This window comes from Staurois parvus, unplaced genomic scaffold (genome assembly GCF_062004578.1).
Source record: "Staurois parvus isolate SC_StPar_1 unplaced genomic scaffold, SC_StPar_1.0 ptg000719l, whole genome shotgun sequence".
In the NCBI taxonomy this organism is placed as follows: domain Eukaryota; kingdom Metazoa; phylum Chordata; class Amphibia; order Anura; family Ranidae; genus Staurois; species Staurois parvus.
Window position 1 is genome coordinate 3,947,594 of NW_028318515.1, and position 22,639 is coordinate 3,970,232.

At 43.5% G+C, this 22,639-nt stretch overlaps 1 protein-coding gene across 2 annotated transcripts in view; it reads right to left on the reverse strand.

Annotated features, from left to right (window-relative positions):
- The window catches only part of DHX37 (DEAH-box helicase 37), a 96,858-nt gene extending 79,520 nt beyond the window's left edge, over positions 1 to 17,338 (reverse strand). For both annotated transcript variants that reach the window (XM_089653713.1, XM_089653712.1), the window contains exons 1-4: positions 17,251 to 17,338; positions 7,310 to 7,425; positions 7,061 to 7,227; positions 2,434 to 2,546 (exon numbers count right to left, since the gene is read on the reverse strand). In XM_089653713.1, the coding sequence (XP_089509839.1) occupies positions 2,434 to 2,546; positions 7,061 to 7,227; positions 7,310 to 7,415 (386 nt within the window). In that variant the 5' untranslated portion in view covers positions 7,416 to 7,425; positions 17,251 to 17,338. The remainder of the gene's footprint in view (positions 1 to 2,433; positions 2,547 to 7,060; positions 7,228 to 7,309; positions 7,426 to 17,250) is intronic.
- Positions 17,339 to 22,639: the final 5,301 nt, after the last annotated feature.

A 22,639-nucleotide genomic window follows, 5' to 3' on the forward strand; every position in this document is an offset into this window, starting at 1 on the left:
TGTTCAGTGGCAAACTTCAGACGGGCCTGGACATGTGCTTTCTTGAGCAGAGGGACCTTGCGGGCACTGAGGATTTCAATCCTTGTCGGCATAGTGCGTTACCAATTATTTTCTTGGTGACTGTGGTCCCAGCTGCCTAAAGATCATGGACAAGATCCTCATGTGTAGTTCTGGGATGATTCCTCACTGTTCTCATGATCATTGACACTCCAGGAGGTGAGATCTTGCATGGTGCCCCAGAACTAGGGAGACTGACAGTTGTTTTTGTCTTTCTTCCATTTGCGAATGATTGCACCAACTGTTGTCACTTTCTCACCAAGCTGCTTGGCGATAGTTTGGTAGCCCAGTCCAGCCTTGTGTAGGTCTACAATCTTGTCCCTGACATCCTTGGACAGCTCTTTGGTCTTTGCCATGGTGTCCTGTGGACAGGTGTCTTTTATACAGGTAACAAAATGAGATTAGCAGCATTCCCTTTAAGAGACTGCTTCTAATCTCAGCTTGTTACCTGTATGAAAGACATCTGGTAGCCAGAAATCCTACTGAATGATAGGGGATCAAATACTTATTTCCCTTATGAACATGCAAATCAGTGCATAATTTGTTAGACATGCATTTCTTTTGAATTTTTAGTTACTATTCTGTCTCTCAGTGTTACAATACACCTACCATTTGATTTTTAGACTGATCATTTCTTTGTGAGTGGGCAAACATTCAAAATCTTCAGGGGATCAAATACTTACTTTCTTCATTATATACGTGATCTTGCGCAGCCCTGCTGCCCTGTAGCAGTAGTTCTACTATAGGGCAGAGGAAAGTAGTTAATACACTGACCTTTTCCTCATCCAGCTTCTGCTCACATCGCTCTATCTCCAGGCTGCTAGGTCCCAGGCTAAGTGCATTTGGTATCACTTCTGGCGCTGCAGAGGAAGCATCAGCTTATGCTCCCTCTACAGCTGCCTGCTTCCTCCACTGCTGACACTGACTCGATGCACTCTGGTTGCTCTGGGATGGCAGGTCGGCAAGCCCAGATCACAATCAATAGGTTGCTGAACCCGGGCATGCACTTCCCTGGTTTGAGTTTGAGGGCCACATCAGAGGGCTCCGAGGGCCATGCATGGCCTGCAAGCCACAGGTAGAGCACCCCTGGTTTAAAACCCAAGCAACAGCTTTTACTAACTTATTTTGGCTTACAAGCGTGTCAGAAATTTTATAGCAAAAATTCACATCATAACAGAAAATGTGTTGTTCCAACTTAGCAGTCCCTTTCATCAGGTATCTGGATTTATGGGCTTTCCCATGATAATTTATAGAACTATATTACATGTTAACAACCTGCTGCCTTCACATTTAATAAAGATGCTGGAACATCATGCCCAGGTCAGGAGATTGTGTCAATGCCCATCTCAGACTTTACTGGCTCTGAGGAAGAGGCAGGTCCTCGAAACGCGTCAGCCTTTTGGATGTCTAAACTCCCTATTGCGGACTGTTACTCAGCGCGGTGTTGATCCAGCTGTTCTTTTATGATGTGCCTTGACTATATTGTCGTTTGTGAGTACAACACCTACTTTATTATTTTTTATTAAACATTTTTTATGGTAATGCACTAGGCCTGTGCGCCCTCTTTTTGTTCTTTCCCCATTCAGTATATTTGGATTCCCCCGGTCCATTTGAGGGCAGCAAGGTGTGCATGTTCCAGGACATTCTTAATGTGGTTGTAGCATCGAGTCCATCCCCAAGCGCAGGAGCATTTGTGTTTGCTGGTTCTTTACTTTATTAGATGTACATGTAATAGAGTGAAGGGGGACCAAATATCTACAATTTCAGTCCAATTTAGGAACTGGGCAGCAGCCTGTACTACATTAACCAAAATAGTTTGCTGCTTTGGACATAGGGTTACAACCATTGCCATATTTCTTACACTCTGTGTAGACGTTTAAGGGCATAACAGCATTGAGTGCACATTTTAAATCTTTTCTACTAGTAACAGAACAAGATGCCAATAAAGGCGTATGTAGATGGAAGGCTCTGCACAGGTTCAATTACTTTCTGAATGATTGTGGAAGAAATACTAATGTGAGAATTGTTCTGAGCACCAACCCAGCACTCCCTGCTGCTTTTCCATGTTGCTTCCATCATTAGCAATACAACAAAACGTGAACAAAACTGTTCACACAGGGCAAATTTACCCACTCTCTACCTCTAACTACATGGGCAGACTAGAATATCATGATTTTTTTCCCTGTCTGTGAATGACAAACTACACTGAAAACTACTGAACCTACAGACAACCAAAATAAAGATGACAAGAGTGACCATGTACACAAGTCCGCTAAATCACACGACAAGAAAATTGAATCTCTACAATTGCTTTTAGTGTTCAACAAGAAATAATTTGATCAATAGGAGTACCACAAAGTGTGTTACACAGCTTACCGTTTGGCAGTGAACAGTCGATCACCTGTGCCTAATTTGGAGGTTGTATACAGCAAACTTAACTCTTTCTCTGAAGCTTGCACTTCACTCAGCTTACTGAGCATATCTGCTCTCTACAGAAATAAAAAATATAATGAACAGGAACTCCTTGCTCTGGTGACAAAGTTACAATTAAAGTCACTTATAGACTGAGGTAAAAACAGAAATAACCCTCAAAATTAAAGTGGTTGTAAGGGCTCAAGGTTTTTTACCTTCATGCATTCTATGCATAAAGGTTAAAAACCTTCTGTGTTCAGCAACTCCCCCAGCCCCCCCAATACTTACCTGGGTCCCATCTCGATCCAACGATGTACACGAGAACAGAGGCTCTCCAGGGACTCTTCCTCCTCATTGGCTCCCGCTACTGGCAATCACACCCAGTGAGCCAATGAGGAGAAAGCAGGGGGCAGGGCCAAGATGTTCTCCGTGTGTGAATGGACACAGCTTGGGAGCTGCTTGCTATGGGGACACATGGCAGAAGGGAGGATCAGGAGCACGGGGGACCCGACAAGAGGAGGATCAGGGCTGCTTTGTGCAAAATCATTGCACAGAGCAGGCAAGTATGACATATTTGTTATTTAGAAAAAAAATATATCAGCTTATATCAGCAGGTTAGCTCCTTGGTGTCCTCCTCCCACGCCCAACTGCAGGACTTCCCCCATCCTCTGGAACTCACTACCCCAATCCATCAGACTGTCACCTACCCTCCTCACCTTTAGGTGCACCCTGAAAACCCATCTCTTCAGGGAAGCCTACCCCACCCTCACTTAACAGCTGATCTCCTCCACTCCTCCTACCACTCCATCCCCCACAGCCACTTCCTCCTGTACCACTATCCCCTCCCTCCTAGATTGTAAGCTTGAAAGAGCAGGGCCCTCTAACCCCTTGTGTATTGTTTTGTTACTGTATTGTCTCATGTTCTGTCCCCCACTATAATGTACAGTGCTGAGCAAACCTTCTGGCGCTATATAAATACTGAATAATAATATCACTTTAACCACTTCCCGTCTGCCCCATTTCTAAATGTCACCCACGGTCACTGCCTGTGCACGCTCCCTGGGAGTGCGTTGCACCGCAATCGGTGCCAGCTGTGTCCTCCGAACACAGAGGAACACCGATCGCTGTACGGGACCTCTGTGTGATGTCCCAATTCATGTGATCACTGATTGGCCAATCAGTAATCACATGAATAGTAGTAAACCAGATGTCACTTCCTGACATCATTGCTTACCACTTGTGAAATCTGTGAATGATCACAGAGGTCACATGGTACAAGGCCATTCACAGCAGACTTGTACCATGTGACAAGCTGTGACCAATCACAGCTCTCACAGTATTTCTCAATGGCTGCAAGAATGCAGCCAGAGAGAAGGAGAAATGATTGCTTTTACAGCCTTTATGGGTGTAAAAGCAATCAGTGTAAAAAAAGAAAAAAATTATCATCACCCCCACAAGTAGTACAGTGTCACTATGGTGACACTGTACTGCTAGGGTGACAGTATGTTAAAAAAAAATATATAAAAATAAAAATGTAAAAATATTTTTTGAAAAATTATAATGTTTGGTTATAAACGAACTTGGTTATATTTTTTTTACTAAAAAGATAGATGAATACAATCTGGCCAAAATTTATGAAGATTATTTATTTGCAAAATATTATAAGAAAAACACTTTTGTTTTTCAAAATGTTTGGAATTCCAGGTACTGATACTTTATATAGTTACATTGGTCCAGCTTGGACCAATCAAACTATGCATATGCCTTACCAGGCCAATGTCCTTTGAAGGTGGAAATCAATGACGTAGACATCACTACTCCAGTGATCTCCACTTGCTTCCAGGACCCGTGCCGAGCGACCAGTCTGCTGCATTCTGAACACAGGAAGTCGGCCACTTAGCACAGGCGCCATTCAATCATGCCCAACCTCTCCATTTCCTTTAATTAGAGAACAATTTGCATTCATTCACAAATTGCAAACCCTTCTCTAAATGGGGCCCCTGCTGAGCGGTCAACCTCCTGTATTCAGAATGGAGCAAACCAGCTGTTCAGCATGGGTCCTGGAAGCAAGTGGAGATCACTGGTGTAGCGGTGTCTACTTCAGTGATTTCCAGCTTCTAGGAGCATCAGCCAAGTATGGTATATAGAGAAGTATGTATATCATATATAAAACTGCAAATATGGTGTACCCCTGTTTTGAAACCTCTTTAGTCGCTATGACAGGCAACGTATTGCTATTGATTTGACATAAATCTTATTCTATAGTTTCCTAGTTAAAGGATAAGTTCACCTTTATACAAAAAAAATAATAAATGCACATTTTTTTGCAGGTAAAAAAATGTGTATTTATTACCTTGTTGCAGGAGCCTGTAAACCATTGCACCAGCGATCAGATTTCCAGTGCCATGCAGGGCTCCTGCAGACCTGTCAGTATATCTGCTTGCCCCTGCGGGATGGATGGGCAGGCAGATATAGTGACAGAAAGACCCAATGACCTACCATGGCGCTCTGCAGTTCATTGAGAACTACAAGCCGACAGCCACTAAGGTTGTCAGGACTTGTAGTTTCTCATTCACAGAACACAGTGAATTAGTGACGCAGGCGGGCATAGCCCCGCACAGCCACGTTTTTAAACATTTGACAGCTAGCGAGGGGGGAGAAGATCCCCCGCTGGCTCTCAAAGCAGGGGAGTGGGAGGAGCGGGGGCTGGTCTGATCATAACATGCTACTTACACCCTGAATATGGGTGTAACATGTAATGAAAGTTGAACTTATCCTTTAACCACTTATCTGCTGGGCATTTTCACCCCCTTCCTGCCCAGGCCAATTTTCAGCTTTAAGTGTTGTCGTACTTTGAATGACAATTGTGCGGTCATGCAACACTGTACTCATACGAAATTTTTATCATTTTTTTGAGACAGATAGAGCTTTGTTTTGGTGGTGTTTAATCACCTCTGGATTTTTAATTTTTTGCTAAACAAATCGAAAACTTAAAAATTTAAAAAAAAAAAAGTTTTTTCTTAGTTTCTGTTATAAAATTTTGTAAATAAGTACCGTAATTTTTCTCCTTCACTGATGTGTGCTAATGAGGCTGAAGTGATGGGCACTGATAAGGAGGCACTGATGGGCACTGACAGGCAGCACTCATATATGGCACTGATAGGCAGCACTGAAAGGCAGCTCAGATGAGCATTGATATGTGGCATTGATGTGCACTGGTAGGCACTGATATGTGGCACTGATGGACACTGACAGGTGGCACTGATGGGGCTACACTGATCATCAGGGCACTGATCATCGGTGCCCTGATGATCAGTGTACATGTGTGCAGCTCGAGAGGAGAGGAATGCCAATAACTGGCATTTCCTTATTTACATGTGATCAGCTGTGATTGGACACAGCTGATCACATGACAGAGCCGACGGCATCACTGTGTCCCAGGGACACAGCGCACCACTGATCGCTGCACTGCACACCCCCGGGGGCGCGCACGTGTGGTTAGAGTGGGAGGACGTCATATGACATCCTTCCAGAATGAGAGAACCACCGCCCGTCATTACCTTATAAGGCGGGCAGGAGGCAGTTAAAGTTGTCCTGGGCTGTCACATGCTTATAGTTTACATTTTACTATTATGTCCAGCCATTCCCATTTTTGTGTTTATATTAGCACTGCCTTGTTTGCAACCTTCATGGATCTGCTTGACATTCATACATACAATATTGCTGTTGTTGCCTGTAATTGCCAGGAATTCTGGAGCATGTACGTGTCTTTGTTCAGTATGTCTTACCATTTCTGTATGTTATCTTCAAATAAAACTTTTTATAGGAAAAAGATAAATACAAATAGAACGTGTCAATGTTCTGTTCTACTTGGCACTACAGATGAAAACATTACAGTTTTGTTATTCTCTCCAGTCAATGCTGGTTGCTCAAATTAGATCAGCATACCTTACAGTGGCTTGCTATTACCTTTGTTAGCCAAGGAATCCTCCTCTCTGTACTTCTGATATTAAAGCCTAACTCTGTATTTATTTTAACTTGAAAGTTTCTTTTGACCAAGCTGGCCCTAACAAATTATTCCCTTTACTAACTGCTGCGGCCACTGTGAGCAGTGTATAAGCTGTATGTAGCTTCAGCCTTACATTCTTTGATAACATACAAGGCTTCTTGTAAACGGCTGGGAAGCTCTCAGCCCAACTTGATTTTGTTCCAGCAACAGATAGGAAGTGCCTGTACTTCTGCTAAAACACAACACTGTTGCTACATGCAGTTTATACGATGCTGACAGCAGCTGCTCCAAATAGAAAGGAAATAGTTCCAAGAAAGCTCTGCTTCAGCGCACATGCTTACAGGGAGCAGACTTCAAAGTGATGACTTATACATTTCCCGCTGCTCCTTCCTGACCAACAAGCAGGCTAGGGATGTGTTCTGGACGTGTTCTGTGTTCCAGAGGCCCTCCATCCTCATGGTTGGCTTGAACAGAATAATAAATCTTAGGCAACACATAAATACTGTATATTTCAACTAGATTTACAACTACTTGCCTAGAGTTCTGTCCTAAATGACAGCACATATTTCCAAATACACTAACCTGACTTTTCTTTTCTTTCTGCTCCAGAATCTTCTGCAGTGCTTTCTTCTGTTTTCGACTTAGAGGCTTTTTTGTTGAAACATTCTCAATAATTTTTTTCTTTTTGCCTTTTTTGGATGTTAACACTAGAGCATTGCTCTCATCCAGCCCTTTTAGCTGCTCAGCTCCTAAAATATATAACTGTGTTAGGTAACAATTATAACTAATTCTAAAGCATTTTGATGGTATACCTTACACAGGAGGTCTCACCTTCAATATCCACTTGCACATGTTGCTTGGTATCTGAGGAGTTATCTTCTGTGGACTTTACTTGTTGCCTCGCCTTCCAGTTATGCCTCTTTTTCATTTTACCCATGGTGAGAGTCCTGCAAATAACCATATTTTTGTAGTCCATTATTATTATACAGGAGTTATATAGCGCCAACAGTTTGCTCAGCGCTTTACAAATTAACGGGAGACAATACAGCAACAATACAGTTCAATACAAGAGGGATAGGAGGGTACAATCTAGGAGGGTACTCTACAACATGACTTTTCACAAGATGTAACATGGTTAAACAAAGTTTAAATTTATGGGTAAAAATAAAATGACAAGCAATATGTCGCATTGCTGACACCAATATTCCAGTAACCCAACAAACTTCCCTTATGTATGTGATATGCAACTGAAAATTCCCCTCAATTCATGGGTGACACACAAACTTCTCTAGCCACATCTGCACCACTGAATTTTTATATGTTGAGCATTGCAACACTGTTTTAGAGCAGTACTTCTCTGCATCTGAGCACTACAAACCTGTATTTTGCTGATAAATCACGTTGAAAAACATCCCCTAGTATTTTTGGCCTTGGCTGTCTTGAGTAAGGGAAGATTATGTAGCATTTACTCCATAGAATTCATCTGCCCCTAGCTCAGGCATGCAGGCAGGAGGCTGTGCTTAGCTATGAAAACCCCTCCTGAAGACTCCTGTGATGTATGGCATCATTTGCCTAGGCATGGAAACCAGGAAGTAACTGAATAAAAAAAAGCAATAATTGGATTATTATCCTGAATAACAGGAAGTCCTACCCTATTTAACCGCTCCCATAGAGGAAGTTCCTCAGTTTTGTAGCAATGAACTCCCAGAAAGAAGGGAAGTAGAAAAAATCCAATTCTCTTTATCGTACATGACGAGACAAAGAGCAGGCTATAATCATAACTATCTGGGATGTCCCAAAGCAATGCACTTGAGGGGAGGGAAACACATACAAAAAGAAAAAACAAAAAACGTCATCAGTCTAAAGGAATTTATTCTGCCGCCCACAACATACCGCAGCCGAAAGCAGTACACCCTGAAGCTCCCACATCTACCTGTTAAAACCACATGAATCTACGAAGCTGAAGACCAGGTTATGGCCTCGCAAACTTGAGCCACGAACGTTTAATGATGAATAGTGCAAGATGCTTCAATACACCTGGTAGAGTGTGCCTTTTCCCGAAAAAATGTGGGGCCTTAGCCTTCAAGCCTGAGTGAATGACTAATGAAACCACAGTGAAAAAGTTGTTTAGATGCTGCCTGAACCTTCCAGAGGCCTTCTGGCATAACAAACAAAAGTCTGACTGCCCGATCTGTGCAGATAACCTTAATAAACTCTGACAGCCCGAACCACAGTCAAAGTGTGAAGAGATTCCTCCCCTAGTAACTGGAGTAGGAAAAAAGAATGGTAAGATAATGATTCAAAAGACAACTAGAATCCCATTTCAGCAAAAAAAATAAAAGGATGAGGCCGTAACCCCATTCTTTTATCATGGAAGACCAAACAAATGAGCTGCCAGTTGTGACACTCTTCTCACTGAAGTAATTACAACCAAAAAAAACACCTTCCTAGTCAATAAGAGTAATGGAGTATCATGAATTGGTTCCAAAGGTGGTTTCTGAAAAACAGGCAGAACCAACTTAAATCCCAAGGATACAATGATGACCTAACAAGCAGGACCATACGGTTTACTCCATAAACAAAAGTAAAAATTTAAGAATGAAAGCAATCGGCTACTGACAAAAAAAAATGGTTAAAGCCGATATCCAGCCTTTAATGGTACTCAAGCCAAATTCATCCCTACTGTTGTTCGAAGAAAAAACAGTACTCGTATACTTTCAAGGTTGCCACCTCCTGGCTTCACACCAGGACACATAAGACTTCCAAGTCCTTCAGTAAATCCTCCTGGATGCTGGCTTCCTGGCCTTCAGCAGAGTAGAAATAACTGGCCCAGAGACACCTCAGTCTTCAGCATCTGGGCTTTAATAGCCATGCCTACAACTGTGAAGCAGGATGGAAGACTGATACCTGAGACAGAGGTTCTGGCCGGACCGGAAATGCTCAAGGGCCATCCACTACCGAGTTCACTATGTCAGTGTACCAAACTCACCTAGACCAGGCTGGGGCCACCAAGACAACTGGCGTTACTGCCTTAGGGAACCTGCACGACAGATGTGGAAGCAGTTGAACTGGGAGAAAGGTGTAAATCAGGAAGAACTGGTGCCAAGGAGTCCCAAGGGCATCCACCCTTATCATAAGCGGACCCTTGCCCTTTAGACAATCCTGTCCACTTTGCCAGAAAATGCATCCAAGTACCCTAATGCTGACAGATTGTGGTGCACACCTCTGGAAGAAGTGAGCATTTCTCTACTCCTGGGATATGCACAGCTGACACAGCTGGAACAGGACATTCTGCCAATGTCAGAACATGACACTTCCTCTTGGGCAGCCTCTCCTCATGCCACCCTTTACTGAATGATATATGCCACTCGTGGCATTGTCAGATGAACTGGAAAACCCCACAACCACTCTATCCAGTGCAAATTGAACAGCATAAAGCTCCAGAATGTTGGTGGGCCGATGCATTACCTGAGGAGACCAAGAATCCAGTACTGAAGAATACCACTCAGACTGACATCGGTAGTAACTACCCACTAGACTACTGGAAGGTAAGACTTTCCCCACCCCAGGTTCTGTGGAACTATCCACCAGACGAATGCCCATAACACACAGGGAGCTAGGAACATATGGCAACCCAGACACTAAACCTCCTGTTCACACAGACAGGAAATGCCTACGTACTGGCATGGAGCGAAACTGAGCGTAGGGAACAACCTTGAACCATCTTTCCCAGCTTCCTTCTGCAAAAGACAGATCGAAGGGTACCTTAGCTTCCAGGATCTGATTTCTCAGAGGCCTCTTATTAAAGCCATGGCGAATACTGTGGCCCTGTGTTTTCCCTCTAGATATGAATGCCTGCGGGCATAACAAGGAAGGAGCTGCCAAGACAATCATTCCCTTATAAACGCTTTCTCTGGAGATCTTCAGGATGTATTTTTCCAATCCTCACCAACAGGCAATCTTCAAGAAAAGAAAAAGCTTGCACTTTTAAAAGGAAGCTCAGCAGACCGGCTCTAGAACCATAAAACCCTGCGCCTCACTGATACCAGAGCCCAACTGTTGGATAGAGTCGTTAAGGGCATCTACCGAACTGATACCAGAGCCCAGCTGTTGGATAGAGTCGTTAAGGGCATCTACCGTGTATCAGATTCAGGAAATTCCTCACTAGCTTCTTTCACATGTATTGGGTTCTATTATATCAACTGCCTAACGCAACCTTCCTGGCTTTGGTAACACCAATACCTGCCTCAGCGGCACTGATGCAATTATTCCTGCAATATTTTGTCTGACAGTGCTACCAAGTCATCCATTTTGACATATGCTGAGGTTGATGTACTAAAAGTAGCTATAATGCCAGAGACGTAGTGGCTTCCGATACACCTGACACTTCTGATCTACCAGGAGATGAAAACACAGCAGGACTACTCCTAGAGTCCTCTGGATCTGACAGTAGAGCACTTGTGCCCCTTCTAGCTGTGCTTCCATCACTCCAACATTATTTTAAGCATAATGCAGATAATAATGTAGCAAATATGCTGCCAATACTAAATTATGCCAGTATGCGGTATGCAAGAAGCAGGTATGCAATTTTGCAGTCATTCAATTATACTGTTATGCATGTAAGCAATTATGCAGGTATGCAATTATAAAAGCATGCCATTATACAGGCATGCAATCGGGCTGATATGCAACCGTGCAGGTAGACAGGCATGTAAGCATGCAGTTATGCAATTCGGCAGGTACGTAATAATGAAAATATGCAACTATGCGGGTAATTAAACAGGCACGTAACCATGCAATTGTGTAGGTACACAGGCAAGCAGGTATGCAACTATGCAGTTATGCAAGTAGGCAGTCAAGCAAGTATGCAGTTATGCCAGTATGCGGTTAAGTCGATATGCAAGTATGCAGTTAATGCACTCTGAGCACTGCCACATCAGCAAAACAGCACAAGTGCAGCTCCATACAGGATCCCTAAAAGGTTCTGGCTGGCAGTAACCCCCACGGCAAGGTACTCACATACCCCAGTGAAACAGTCCGCTTTGTCTTTCCTGTATCAGCCTTCTTAGAGGCTCCTTCCGACCTGCACTAGCCTTGTACAATGATGTGGCAAGCTGAGCTGCCAGGGCAGGGCGTTTTCTGTGCCGGATTGAAAACCGGGTGGGCCAGGCCCGTCGCCACTGCAGCTGTGCACACGTGCCATGTGCATACCGTGCGCCCCTCGCTTGTTGGCCAGCCCAGCATACAGGAAAACCAAATAGGTCAGCAACATATAGCGCCATTCAGTACCAAAACACTCTGCCCACTATTGGACAATAGCTGTACTGCAGGACAAAAAGCCAGACAACTTTTTTCAAAGGGGACCCCATATTACTTACCAATCCCATCAAAGGAAGCTGCCTACAGACAGACATCCAACCTTCACCCATCACAGCAGGCTTCGTCACCATGGCCCTTTAAGGACTCAGTCTCCCTTTCTTTCTGGATCCACTGCCTTGGACCTGTACAGCAGCCTGCTGGAAAACGCCTTGATCAGTTGAAATTGCACAGGGTTCTGTAACACAGGATCCAGCGCCAGAAGGTCGCATTACAGGCAATCCTCATTGAGTCTTCCATCTCAAATGAGGCTCAGATACCATCCATTTTAGCTTGCAGCCAACGAATCCAATTATCTAGTGTCTTGATTTCCATTAAAACCTTTCCAAGACCCCAGTAAACTCATAGAGAGATTAAATAAAGTGACCATCACCTCCAAAACACTGCCAAAAAATTAGGAACTTCCTGTATGGAAGGGGTTATATAGAGGAGGACTTCCTGTTTGATTGGTCTGAAAATGTCCATTCACCTATAGGTGGTGAATAACCCAGATAGTCATGTTTATAGCCTGCTCTGTGTCCCTTGATGTACGATAAAGAAAATATATACTTTCCTATTTACTAATGCAAGCAGAAGGATTAAAAGAGTGAAGTTCTGCTTTAAATAAGGAAACTAAACCTAAACTCTGGAGAGATATTACAAAAACACAAAATAATGGCAATGTGTGCAGTCTTACATGCCGACGTTTTAGAGCCCCGGATTGGCAGCCATTTTAGTGTGTCCGACTGCAATTTTTTTTTTCCATGTGGAAGATTGCCAGAATTTGGTTTTAATGTTGGAATTTAAATTACATTAAATACTACACTATATGCTGTTCTCTGGGCTCCGCATAGTGGTTGTTTCCCTTTAGGCTTCTGGGCGCATCTCCAGCGGTACTGAGGAGTGATTGATGGAGGTCCCCTAGGTTTTGGCTAAAGGCTACTGATCATTTGGCCTTCTGGTGAGTGCATGGTGGTGAAGCACCTTGCACTGTAGATAAGCACTTTTGGATTGAGCACTTTATTGGAATGATCACTGGAGATCTCTATAGGACTCTTTTCATCTAAAGGACTTTTGTTACATTAGAACACTTGGCACTATATATTTATGCATTAGTATTAATGTTTTATTTTTATACTCAATTTTCTTTCCTGGACATTTGGTAGATCACGCAGATTTTTTAGAGTAATGTCACATATTTACATATTTGATGTATATTTTATGAGCTATACTGTTTTGATCTATTTTATATATAGGGTTTGTCACTCCTATTTAGTGTAAGCTGCTCCAATTCTCTAGAACTCGCCATCCTTTTTTATTTTTAAAGTGTTCATTTATTGTATTTTTAAAAGCACTTGGTGTAAATACAGTACATTGATATCAGCACATTGTAATTCTCTATACAGCAGCCTGGTAGAGGAAGGGCCAGTACTAAGAGGCAATAAGGTCATAAAGTAGTGCAAGTATGCACATAAACAGCAGAGTGAGCAGATGGCTAAACTAATCAGTATGCACTTTCAACTTAATAGTCCAATCACCATGTTTGGGGGGATGTTCACGTGCTCCAGTAGCTATATTGGAGTCACCAGACCTGGCTGTGCTTTCGAGCAAGATTAAATGCCTTGCTGCAAAGAAAACAACTGTTTTGGTTGGTGAAACTTTACACAGATATGTACAGTATTTCAAATGTCTCCTTATTAGTTTACCTGAATGTGAATGTCTCCTGTCGATTTTGAAAGGGCAAACTGACAGCTGCCACTAGTCATGACTTCCTCTACAGAGAACATCTTTTTTCTCTGCTTACCAGGTTGCAGTGTGCCTCTTTATCTCATGATTGTGCTCAACATTCCTCTAAATATTGTGGCAGTTCTGGGCACCCCCAGAGTGTGAATCAATGTTGTAACCCAGGATTCTCAACTAAACTGGTTGAGAGACTCCAGGGGGGTTTGTATAGCCTCCCTGGCGGTATTCTCGAGTGTAGCTCGGGGTAAAGTTTCAATACCACAAGCAGTAACCCCGAGCTACACTCGGGAATACCATGCGGCGCTGCTCTGCGATCCCTCGATCACTTACCTTGTCCTGCGCTCCCGCGATGTCCCTCCTGCAGTGTCCCCGGCAATGTAATCCGGCGGATGCTGGCATCTGTCTTCTGGGTTCCATCCCCTGTGAGCGTCGGGACGTACGGGGGACCGAACGGCGGGAAATTTGAAAGTGACAAAAAGTGACAGTCACTAAAATCACATAGTAAAACATTACTGTATCAAACCGTTTCACATACATTTTGTCCCTAGTGCTTTGTCCTGTGCCCTGCCTGCATTTTTACTGTTCTTATTGCCTGGAAACTGAGAAATGTCCATGGCGCCCAAAAAGCATCCCTTTAGGTCAAAAGCGGTTTTAGACCAGCTAGAGAACAGCGATAGTAAATTAGAACCACTTGCAGAATTGAGTGATGATTCGTGGGGAAATTCGTCATCAGACACTGAAAACAATTTTGCGACTTTGCTCAGTGATGTGCGAACTTGGCGCTATATTTCACATTTCAGTGTTTTTGGTTTGATTATATTATTGAATTAAATTATTTTTTTTTATGATTATTTATTAAATTAATAATTTATGATTTCGTGTTTCAAGTTCTATCATACCCGGGATGTTTACTAGACTCTTGTTTGGACAGATTTCAGTGAGTTATTCCTAAGAATTACAGGCCTACAATATAAAATGCCACATTTCCATGCAAAATAATGGTACCGCTTTCAGCACCAAAAATCTGAAATAATCATACCGCCAGGGAGGTTAATGCAGAGGAATCTGGCTTTTCAGTTTCCTCATTTGTTTCGTAAAGTCAGTTTTGGGACCTGGAGCCTGGAGATTTCGTAGTGACTTGGGAGGGATGAAATCTTCAATCCTGGGTCCATGTTTTCTGAAACCCTGGCTCACTAATTGTACAGGTGTGTGCAGGGCTTTAAGTAATAACCTGACTAGGGTTCTGAGCTCCACTCCAGCAGATAGAGGAGGTCTTTGCCTAGGAGCACAGATTGGAGCTGGAGCAGCAAGTGGCTGCAAAGAGGGTGAACGAGTTTGGAGAGGAGGAACTTGACTGGCCTGCACAGTGTCCTGACCTGAACCCGATAGAACACCTTTGGGATGAATTAGAGTGGAGACTGCGAGCCAGGCCTTCTCCTCCGACATCAGTGCCTGACCTCACAAATTCACTTCTGGAAGAATGGTCAAACATTCCCATAGACACACTCCTAAAACTTGTGGACAGCCTTCCCAGAAGAGTTGAAGCTGTTATAGCTGAAAAGGGTGGGCCAACTCAATATTGAACCCTATTGACTAAGACTGGGATGCCATTAAAGTTCATGTGTGTGTAAAGGCAGGCGTCCCAATACTTTTGGCAATATAGTGTATGTAGATTATCAGTACTCAGTTTGTTACTCAGCTTACTCTTCTCCAAGGATCACACTTGTCTTGACATCCAACTCCCCCCCCCCCACTTCCAACACCACCTGCACAACATTTCACTGGGAAGATCAGTGTTCTGCCGTTTCTCCTCACCAAGCTATTATGCAAATGAGAACAGAGCAGGGGCAGACTGACAACTCATGGAGCCCCCGGGCAATAGGGGATCATAGGGCCCCTGTGTCCTTGCCCAAACTTAAAAAAGCCTATGAAAATGGTACAAGGGGCATCTCATGGGGTCCCCTACTGACCCCGGGCCCTCGGGTAATGCCCGAGTTTCCAAATGGTCAGTCCTCCCCTGGAACAGAGGGTATGTGATTACAAAAAAAAGGTGGAAAAAGGATTTTTTTTATATATATATATATATATATATATATATATATACACACACAAATATATATATATATATATATATCTATCTATACACAAATGGTTTGCCTTTCATTTCTATTTTAAACTGAATGGGTTGTTTTACAGGGTGAGGGTTTACAATCACTTTAACAAGTGATCAGCTATGACTCAAGTGGCCATTTGATAGTTTGACAGTTCCATTGAGATCTGACAAAGCACACTAGTAACTGTAACAGTTATCATTAAAGCATGCCAGGAATGTAACAATTTTTGGAAACAGTTACATTGTTGGATTTCTTCTACTTAACTGTAGATGTCATATTTTGGAGTACAACACGCAACTGGCCAAATGTTCATAGACCTTGAAGGTAGCAGTCTATAACCCTGGGTCAATGAATACCTGGCCCATGTTCTGTACTGTATGATGAAGATACTCCTTCCCCCCCCCCCCCCCGCCATTTTGGATTGTGCAGGAAATGTTTAAATTCCTCTCAGGGTTTTTTGCCATCAAGTGTCCATTCACACTTGTGCGACTTGCCATGCAACATTGATGTCCAAGTCATAGAACAAGTTGCACCCCGTTTTCCAATGAGTACCATTCAAATGTGAGTGACTTGCAAGTAGTTCCTGCACTGCCATGGTACAACATTTGATGCAACCAGTGAATGTAAAGTCAGATCAAATTCGCACCACAAATCACAACAATGTCTCACAGGAAATCACGTGACTTTGCAGACGTGCTAATGTGAATGGAGCCTTAAAGGATTTTCCTTCACAAGACAAAGAAAAGTGATTTAAATCTCTCCAGAGGTCCCTGGAACACGTATCCTAACTGAAAGAGTTCAATTCTACTCCTGATTTGGTGACAAGTCAAAATATGGGATTTTCTCTCATTTTCAGTCTGGGTTCACAATGATGCGATGCGGAATTCACACCGGATTCTATGCGAATTCCGCACCGCATCAAAATCGCACCCCGAACACCTTGAAATTGGTTCACAAAACGCAGTGCGATGTGCAGAATCAGACTGCATGGGTGTGAATACCCATGCGATCCAAATCTAGTGTGGGCAAAAAAAAAATGGCACTGCACTATTTTGGTGTGGATGCAGTGCGATCTGAGCTATACATAATGTTTGGCTCAATTCGCACTGCACAGAATTCACATGTGATTTGCACAGGAATGCACTGCGGTTCCTTTGAGAAATACCAGTGATATGCTGCACCGCAGAAGTGTGAACCCAGGCTCAGTCCCAGAGGTTGTAGTCACCAGGACAAGAGAGAGTGAATCTACCCAGCGGGGACACAGACAGCGAGGTTCTAACCTCTCACCAATATAACCACAAACTAAAAAAAGTTTGGGCTTCAAGTACACTTTTAAATAGCCTATGCAATCATTATATTGTTTTACATCATCCACATAGACTGGCATCCCTGTATGCGGGTTGTCACTATCATCTTGTACTCCAGACTGCCTGTGTGTGAGCCCAGTAAGCAGAGTCTGCCTCCAGGAGTGTATTCAGCATGCTCGGTGTCATGCACCCCTGGTGACGGCAGCGTGTACATGGACAGCTGAGCACCGAGACAGCACGAAGCGACACTTACTGTTCTCTCTACCGATCATTCACCACAATCCCCCAACGTGTATGCAAGGAAGACACAAGCATGCTGCTTCCGGTACGCCGGAAGCGGAAGTGACGTACAACGTAATGGCACTACTAGCCTGTGTAGTAGAAAGTGTCTGTAGGGAGTGGTGTAGTTCTCTGCACGGCGCTTGTACTGGTGTAGGTGGCCATGGTTGTGGGATCTGGCTGTGTGGATATTAGAGGAGGTAGTGTTGGGATAGGGAGGGTGCTGGGTTTACAGCAGCACAGGGGCGAGACAACCTCTGCCAATCTGCATAGCAATAGTGGAAACAGCGAGTGAGGTACACTAACCAATCAGGACTTATGTCTTATTTTGAAAGCAGTACATTGAAATCTTATTGGCTGTTGGGGGGTACTGTGCATGGTGCACTGCTTTATAGTGAGAGTTCACACCGGCATGCAGGGTGACATTTATTGATTTGTATTAGTCACCTGATCTCAGTATGTTTTATTTATGTATTACAGGTACTTACATAGCACCATCAATTTACACAGTGCTTTACGTATATTTATTGTACATTCATATCAGTCCCTAACAATATGGAAAATATATGCGAGCGCACCTACAAAGAAAGTATAGCAGCTGTACACCAGGTAACCATAAAAACCTCTAAAACAATGTAAATAAAAAGTGCAGCGCTAAAAAGGAGAAACACTATAAATATAAATCATTAAATGAACAGTTCATATGGTGATTTCAAGTGACTTCAGGTGCTTTCATATAATCGTATCCTCCTGGTGGTAAGGTGCTGTGAGATAAAGTGCAGAAAAAATGCACACTCACCAGAAGGCACAATTTAATGAGCGTTTGTAAATATATGTTTCTCCTGAGGTCATCTGCTGATCAGGGTGATGTCTGGAATCCAATATCCTCCCTTCAGTGGTCCTGGATGTTATCAAGGTGGTCCAGTATACCCCTCAGGTAGTAGCCTATGGACTGCTCTGTAGTGGTAGGGAAAGCTCCTTCTCCAGTAGTCAGATGGATGGCTGTGGATTGATACTCCCCAAGGGAGTCAAAGCAGAGACCTCTCCATAGTGTAGTAAGTATATACTGGAGGCGGCCTCTCATTCGGCGACAGGACGCTACTACCTGAGGGGTATACTGGACCACCTTGATAACATCCAGGACCACTGAAGGGAGGATATTGGATTCCAGACATCACCCTGATCAGCAGATGACCTCAGGAGAAACATATATTTACAAACGCTCATTAAATTGTGCCTTCTGGTGAGTGTGCATTTTTTCTGCACTTTATCTCACAGCACCTTACCGCCAGGAGGATACGATTATATGAAAGCACCTGAAGTCACTTGAAATCACCATATCAGTCCCTAAGCCTCAAGAATGAACTATTTCAGGTACTTCTATAAGCACCACCAATTTACACACACACACACATATATATATATATAGTAGATTCACATCAGTCCATACCCTCAAGTGGTGTATAATCTAAGGTCCCTAATTCACATTCATACATACACAGGCCAATTTAGACAGCATCCAATTAACCTACCAGCATGTCTTTGGAGTGTGGGAGGAAACTGGAGTACCCGAAGGAAACCCACACAGGTGCAGGGAGAACATATAGACTCCAAGCAGGAAGTGCTGTGGTTGGGATTTGAATCAATGACGCTAATACTGCCAGGCATGTGCCTAACACACATTCATACATACACATGCTAGGGACATTTTAGACAGGATCCAATTAACTTTCCAGCATGTCTCTGGCGTGTAGGAGGAAACTGGAGTACCTAGAGGAAACCCATGCAGGGAGAACATGTAAACTCCAGGCAGGTTGTGTTGTGGTTGGGATTTGAACCAATGACCCTAGTACTACCAGGTGGAAGTGCTAACCATTTAGCCACTGTATGTGCCTAACTCCCATTCATACATACTAGGGACAATTTAGACAGGATCCAATTAACCTACTGGCATGTCTTTGGAGTACCCAGAGGAAACCCGCACAGGAAGAACATGCAAACTCTGGGCAGGTGGTTCGGATTTGAACTGACAACCCTAGTACTGCCAGGCAGAAGTGCTAACCATTTAGCCACTGTGCTTCTGGCGCTGCTCAAGATTGACAGAGAATGAAGTTCACCCCGCGGGCAAAGTAGAAAAAATGGAAGCAGCATCCCAAGTAACTCCAGACACTTAGCCATATAGATGAGGATGAGCGGCGTCTATCCTCATATATACCATTTAGCCACTGTGCTGCCCTAAGCATGTTGGTAAATAGCTGCAATCTTATCAAGATTGAAATGTGTTATTAACAACAGCATGATGTGTGGGGGACTGTGCGCTGTCCTTAATAGTTCTTCATCCTAGACAATGGAGGAAGTCTGGTCCTGCTTGTCTAACATCACAGAAATCCTGGGGCTGGGGGGAGGGTTTGTGATTATGATTACTAAATGTTGCATCCAGTATATACACTATATTGCCAAAAGTATTGGGACGCCTGCCTTTACACACACATGAACTTTAATGGAATTCCAGTCTTAGTCCGTAGGGTTCAATATTGAGTTGGCCGCTCTTTGCAGCTATAACAGCTCCAACTCTTCTGGGAAGGCTGTCCACAAGGTTTAGGAGTGTGTCTATGGGAAGGTTTGACCATTCTTCCAGAAGCACATTTGTGAGACCAAGCACTGATGTCAGACAAGAAGGCCTGGCTCGCAGTCTCTGCTCTAATTCATCCCAAAGGTGTTCTATCGGGTTGAGATCAGGACTCTGTGCAGGCCAGTCAAGTTCCTCCACCCAAAACTCGCTCATTCATGTCTTTATGGACCTTGCTTTGTGCACTGGTGAGCAGTCATGTTGGAACAGGAAGGGACCATCCCCCAACTGTTCCCACAAAGTTGGGAGCATGAAATTGTCCAAAATGTCTTAGTATGCTGACACCTTAAGAGTTCCCTTCCCTGGAACTAAGGGGCCAAGCCCAATCCCTGAAATACAACCCCATACCATAATTTCCCCTCCACCAAACATTCTACTTGGCACAATGCAGTCAGGCAAGTACCATTCTCCTGGCAACCGCCAAACACATTTATAAGATTGCCATAGAAGTGTGATTCATCAACACATCTCCAATGCTCTAGAGTCCAGTGGCGGCGTGCTTTACACCACTGCATCTGATGCTTTGCATTGTACTTGGTGATGTAAGGCTTGGATGCAGCTGCTCGGCCATGGAAATCCATTCCATGAAGCTCTCTACGCGTTGTTGTGCTAATCTGAAGGTATCACAAAGTTTGGAGGTCTTTAGCTATTGATTCTGCAGACAGTTGGAAACCTCTGCGCACTGTGCGCTTCAGCATGCGCTGACCCCACTCTGTCTTTTCACATGGTCTACCATTTCGTGGCTGATTTGCTGTTGTTCCCAGTTGCTTCCACTTTGTTATAATACCACTAACAGTTGACTGTGGAATATTTAGTAGCAAGGAAATTTCACAGATGGACTTATTGCACAGGTGACAATCTATCATGGTACCACGCTTGAATTCACTGAGCTCCTGAGAACGACCCATTCTTACCAAAATGTTTGTAGAAGCAGTCTGCATGCCTAGGTGCTTGATTTTATACACCTGTGGCCATGGAGGTGATTGGAACACTGGAATCCAATGATTTGGAGGGGTGTCCCAATACTTTTGGCAATATAGTGTATGTCTTGAAGATAACCCTTTACTAAGTGCCACTGTCTTGTCTTCCATTACATGGTGGAAAACTTTTTATAAGGATATTTTGTACTTTATTGTTTACATGTCTTTGATACATTGTTATGTTTTAGACCTGATACATATAGTCCCTAAAGAAGGAAATAAGAGTTCTGAAACGCGTTGGCTTTGTCAGAACAACATCACTGTACAAGTTCTTTTGGGCTGCTTGACCATCTGCCAGTTGATGTATTACAGACTGTCAAGCTCTATGCACACTGTATGTTTTGTATGTGATATAGGAATCATTGTATTACACATTTACTATATTGAATCTTCCGATTCGTTTTATTATGCAAATTGTTTTGTAATAAACATTCTTGTTTTATATACTTTTTGTATACTCATTGTGGTTTTTGCAATACAAAGTCCCATGGGAACATTTCTCTTTTTTCCTAGTCTATACATATTGGGATGTTGGCAAAAACAATTTAAGGGTCCTTTCACACAGGCATTCTGTTTTTTCATCAGTTTAGTCACTTTTTTTTCAAGAAAAAAAACGATCAGTTCATCCGTTTTTTTTTGTCCGTTTATTCGTTTTTGTCTGTTTATATCTGTTTTTTATCTGTTTACATCCATTTTTGTCAGTTTACATCTATATTTTGTACATTCCGTTTTTTTTTAACAGAAGAAAAATAGGGTTTTCTCCTGTTAAAAAAAAAAATGAATGTTAAAGGATACGGACATTAACAGATGTAAACAGATGATCATCCGTTTACATCCGCTAGTCCATAGAAATACATGGGTGTCTGTTTTTCATCCGTAAATGGATAGATGAAAAACGGACATATGGAACACCCATGTGAAAGGGGCCTAATGGTGGGATATTTTACCATATTGTTTATTGTCTGACTTATAAAGGTTGGTGCTTCCTGTGACTGTACGTGCAGCCTTGTGCTGCCATCTGTTGGCCTGTTACAAAACTCGTCTTGAAACCTTTTCATACCACCTCATACTAGGTATATGATCCAGCGCAGGGAAGCTGCTCTTCCGACGTATAAGTTATACGGTCGGTAAGTGGTTAAAAAAAAGTTCGGAGCCATTTTTCCGCATTTAATGCAGGCGCAGCTCTTCAAACGAGTGGACTGTGCAAATGTAAGCTGCAGCAAATGCATGGCTGTGAACCTAGAGTAATAGTTCTCCGATCCATCCTGCGGGGATTGTCGGCTTGCTTTACAATTTACCTTTTCGTAGAGCGGGTCCGGTGTCACCCGCTGCGGACCCTCCCGCACGCACCTGCCTAGGGACGCCTCTGTGTCCATGCAGCCACTGGCTACATGGGAATGCATGGAACACCTGTGTGTCTCCATGCAGGTAAGTCCGGCCCAGGGGCGGACTGACAACTCATGGGGCCCCTGTGTCCTTGCTCAAACTCAAAAAAGCCTGTGAAAAAGGTACCAGGGGCATCCCATTGGTTCCCTACTGACCCCGGGCCCTTGGGCAGTGCCCGAGTTTCCAAATGGTCAGTCCGGCCCTCGCACAGGCCTACGCTGTAGTACGCTCCGTGTGAATGAGGCCTTAGAGTCCTGAACAAATGCTTCATGATCCCCCAGAATACACTGAGCTCAGGTATGACTCTTCCTGATACCACACAATGAGCTCTGTACAGAGAGGGGAGGCTGGGAACGAGCCCTCATTAC